Below are 5,000 nucleotides of genomic sequence, written 5' to 3'. Positions count from 1 at the left end.
AGGGCAGAGAGGAGAGGAGGGGGCCATGGAAGGCAGAGAGGAGGGGGCCATGGAGGGCAGAGAGGAGGGGGCCATAGAGGGCAGAGAGGAGAGGAGGAGAAGGCAACATGACTGGGGGGGTGGGGGGGGGCAACAAGACTGGGTGTGTGTCAGTGTGTGTGTGTGGGGGGGGGGGGGGGGCAGGGGTTGGCATGGAGGGCAACAGGGATGTGTACAGTCCCACAGATCCACAGCTTCCCCTATAGAAGCCTACAGCAGCTCTCTACCAAGCTCTCTCCTACACACACACACACACACACACACACACACACACACACACACACACACACGTGGTTCACAGCAGGCAGAGAGCCTAAGACAACTGTCTTCCAAGAAGACTGGAATCACACAGAGTAATAAGGTCTAACAAACTCAAAACAATTACTTTCAGAAGATTAAGGGCCTACATTTATAAGCTTTAGCTAATTATTTCATTCACATGTGTTCCTACTGTTCAGAGTAGGATTTCCCACGTCCCAGGAAAGTCGAAACTGCTGTTTGGAGCAGATGTGCCACTATCAAGATCAATTTTAATTTGTTGATGTTAATCCAATTGTTTAACAATTGTAGCAATTTAAAACGAGCCAATGAAAACCTAGGGATTTAGAGGCAAGTATAAAAGACCCTGGTTAGACGTAGTACTTTGCTATTTTTCTAATGAAGTGGTATTTCAACGAATTGCAATTACATACAGCGCAGCGTTTAAACCTTGGGTCTCCGAGTCATTGGAATGTTTAGACGGCAGCGCCATGTTGATGAACTGTACCCAACACATGAAATCATATCCAGGTATCAAAACAAAAAAAGGGGGAGGAGTCTTGTGCCCCCTGCCCTAGGACTGACCTGTGGGGAGAGTCCGTTGCTGACCTGGTTCATGTGGTTGCCGGAAGCTGATTGGCTCATGAAGGTGTCCGAGTAGCTGGAGAAGCCGTGGCGATTGGACGAGAGGCCGTAGGCGGAGCCTCCGTCGGTGCTGAGCCCGCCCTGATGCATGGAGGACGGGGGGAGGGGCTGGGGCCGGTGCAACGTACTGCTGCCATCTGACCAGGACAACAACAACAACAACAACATCAACAACAACAACATCAACAACAACAACAACATCAACAACAACATCAACATCAACATCAACAACAACAACAACAACATCAACATCAACATCAACAGCATCAACAACAACATCAACAACAACAACATAATCAACAACAACAACAACATCATCAACATCAACAACAACAACAACAACAACAACAACAACAACAACAACAACAACAACAACACAGAGCCTGGTGGGGTGGTGAAACAGAAAAACCAGAAACCAAATATATACTGGACTAAAACAGATCCTCATCAGGTATACCTCAGTCTCTAGAGACTTAAAACCAGCATTCAACAACCGCACTGTCAGACCATCCGAGGATTGTTTTATATTACAGGAATACATCTTTATTTTAAATATTCACTGAGAGAATGTAAACATTGCAAGTAAAAGAACTAAAAGAGGTTTTAGGTGGTGGTCTGCTCCTGACACATGCTGTGACCCGTTTAGAAGTCCTGGATGTAGCTCTTGTAATTGGTAACAGACTCAGCCGAAGCCTTAAGCTGTTTGTCTGTCATCGTACAACAAAGGCTGAGCTGTATAGCTAACTACTGGCTGTGTGCATCCGTTCTGTGGCACACAGCTCATAATGTATATGATACAGGATGATTTGAACATACTCATAACATGAAGCAGATCACAGATAGCATGAAGCATACCACAGATAGTTGTAGCCTAAGAACTATGACTAGATTAGATTAAACCCCTTTTTCTATACAAAATGTTCAGTCTAAAACCGGGCCTTTGTAGTTGGCAGATATAAAGACATGTGAAAAACATGTGAAAGACTGTGAAAGACATGTGGAAAACATGTGAAGAGTTGAAAACATGTGAAATACATCTGAAAGACGTGAAATAATGCTAAAGACATGTGAAATACATGTAAAAGACATGTAAAAGACATGTAAAAGACATGTGAAAGACGTGTGAAAGACATGTGAAAGACATGTGAAAGACGTGTGAAAGACATGTGAAAGACATGTGAAAGAGAGGTGGTAGAGCAGCGGCCCAGTGGGTGTCTTACCCTGTGACAGCGTGGTGCCGTAGCTGGCCTCGGGGAGCTGGTACGTGGGTAAGGTTGGCATCCCGGCGGACGGGAACCCTCCAGGTAACAGGTGGTTGAAGGCTGCCAGCTGATTGGCCCCTGCCTGCTTGCGCCACCTGGCTCTTCTGTTGCTGAACCACACCTGGAGATGAAGACGAGGGTTAGTAAGAAGACAAGAGGAAGAACGACAGAACTAGTGACAGAGAGAGAGGGGGAGGGGGGGGAGAAAGAGAGAGGGGGGAAAGAGAAAGAGAGAGAGAGGGGAGGAGAGAGAGAGAAAGAGAGAGAGAGAGGGGAGGGGGGGAACAGACAGAGACTTCCTTCCTACATGATAACCCCTCTCTAAAACAAGGCCCTCTTCAACTCTCAGCAGCCATATTGTGCACACAGCCCCCTAGAATAATGACTGGTTTGCCTTCCACTCTCTCTACAACACAATGAACCCATTATCAATTGGATATTGGATTCCAGAATGCTCGGGATAAATGGAAGCCCCTGGTCCTGCTGCCACCTGTGATTAATCTGCCTGCTGCCGAGAGTGGTGGAGGTGGAGGAGGAGAAACTAGAGGCTAGTCCCTGTGGGAGCTGCCTTGGAGGCCCTGTTGTTCTTCTTAAGTGGCTGAGGCTGTGATCTATGTAAACAGGCCGCCCTAAGCCCCCTTCAGAGGGGAGAAGTCATTAAGGGGTCAGAGGTAGGCCGCAAGACTCCGCATCAGACATCTCAAGTATGTTTGAACCTATTAGACACTGGGAGGGAGGCCATAGGGAATGCCACCGCCGCAGTGCTTGTGTACAGGCGAGTATGCAGGAGCGCGCACACACACACACACAGTCAAACACACACACACACACACACACACACACACACACACACACACAGTCAAACACACACACACACACACACACACACACACACACACACACACACACACACACACACACAGTCAAACACAAAGCCCATACAGTAAACTATTTCAAACCGGTAGGGAAAATGGATGAAGTTGGCAGTTGATTTGAAACCAACAAAAAAAAACTAAAAACATTAAAGTTTAAGGTACAACATCTACGGCACACTTCTTTAGATCAACCCGTTCCTCTTTATTTCGCTGGAAAAGCCGCCAAAATTTTTCAAAAACCACGATCAAACTTTCAACCACAAAACGCACAGAAACAATGTCAACTCCCTGAATGACGGTGACTGAAGAGGGTTCCTTTTTAGCAGGCAGTGATTTACACATTTTAAAAAGGCTTCTGCTTCAACAAAACATGAATATAATCAGGCCCCTTTTGAAAAGAGCAGCCGTAGAGCCGGCAACCTGTTCCATTTAGACCAGGACAAGGCCCGGGCCCACTGTGTGCTAAAGGTTGGGAGCACATTGATCTATGCCTCGTACAGGCAATTCATCAGAGTTTAATACACTGTCAGAGCAGTTCATCTACTGTTGTGTTTAAAACGGCCCGGCCTATTGTGGGGCCCACATGAAAGGAGGGGACAAAAGGCCCTCCATACGCCAGAGAGAACAGTGGACACAAAGAGGGGGCGTCCCTTTTAAACAGGTCTTTAGGAGCAACACTTTCAAGGGGGACTAAGACTGGGACACACTCAGTAGTATTGGGGCTGATGCTCGTCCCTGTACACACACACACACACACACACACACACACACAAACATACACATATAAACTCACTTACACAGATAACTCAATCACATACAATGAGAGATTTCAATTGGTATTGAGTGCTAGGCTACGCTACACAGTTAAATAATCTCTGAGCAGACAGTGATCTCCGCCCAGTTTCATTCAATCAGGAGCATCTGGTGATCAAAAAACTGTCTGAGTGTGTCACAATGCTTCACTGTCAAACGCACAAGGCCTTGGGAAAAAAACAGGCATCTCGCTAGTACACTTCAATCCCAACAAGGAGAACCAGGCGTCTCACTAGTACACCTCAAACCCAACAGAGAGAAGCAGGCGTCTCACGAGTGCACTTCAAACCCAACAGAGAGAAGCAGGCGTCTCACTAGTGCACTTCAAACCCAACAGAGAGAAGCAGGCGTCTCACTAGTGCACTTCAAACCCAACAAACCCTCTCCTGCAAGTGTGTCATATCCCCAGGCCTTATGGTTTTTATCCTACAGTCTCACTATAGGGGACTTGGCGAAGCGCTGGGTCTGGGGCTGGGGCTGGGGCTGGGGCTGGGGCTGGGGCTGGGGGCCGGGGGCCGGGGGCTGGGGGCCGGGGGCCGGAGGCTGGGTCTGAGGCTGGGGCTGGGGCTGGGGCTGGGGGCTGGGGCTGGGGCTGGGGGCTAGGGGCTGGGGCTGGGGGCTGGCGTTGGGGCTGGGGCTGAGGGCTGAGGGCTGGGGGCTGGCGTTGGGGCTGGGGCTGGGGGCTGGCGTTGGGGCTGGGGCTGAGGGCTGGGGCTACCAGCACCCCTCGTCCCCCCACTGCCATGGTAGCTATTGGGAGGTAGTGGAGCGTAGTGCTGGGCCTGGGCTGAGCTCCTGCTGGGGCCAGACAAACAGCTGCCCGGGGGGGGGGGGGGGAGGGGGAGGGGGCTATGGGGCAACGCCCCTTCCTTCCACACAGTCCCCATCACCCAACCCTGCAGTGCCACCTCACCTCTGACCTCTGAGCCTCACCCCTGACCCCGCCCCTCTTTTATGTTCTTACTCGAAACTTCCTTCTTTTTGTGTCGTCGTCCCAGGCACTGCAGGCAGGAGGAAAACACACACACACACACACACACACACACACACACACACACACACACACACACACACACACACACACACAAAATCCCTAAATTCTCGGTTT

General features: G+C 49.6%; 1 protein-coding gene across 1 annotated transcript in view; it reads right to left on the bottom strand.

Moving 5' to 3' along the window:
• Positions 1-5,000, bottom strand: part of pax7a (paired box 7a) — a gene marked incomplete at both ends in the record, with an annotated part of 43,317 nt that overhangs the window by 3,590 nt on the left and 34,727 nt on the right. Inside the window, 2 exons of the mRNA XM_083668548.1 lie at positions 883-1,079; positions 2,163-2,325. Of these exons, the coding sequence (XP_083524674.1) occupies positions 883-1,079; positions 2,163-2,325 (360 nt within the window). The remainder of the gene's footprint in view (positions 1-882; positions 1,080-2,162; positions 2,326-5,000) is intronic.

The sequence above is a fragment of the Argentina silus genome (assembly GCF_951799395.1).
Source record: "Argentina silus genome assembly, chromosome: 4".
NCBI lineage: Eukaryota > Metazoa > Chordata > Actinopteri > Argentiniformes > Argentinidae > Argentina > Argentina silus.
This window is presented reverse-complemented; position numbering and strand designations above follow the sequence as displayed.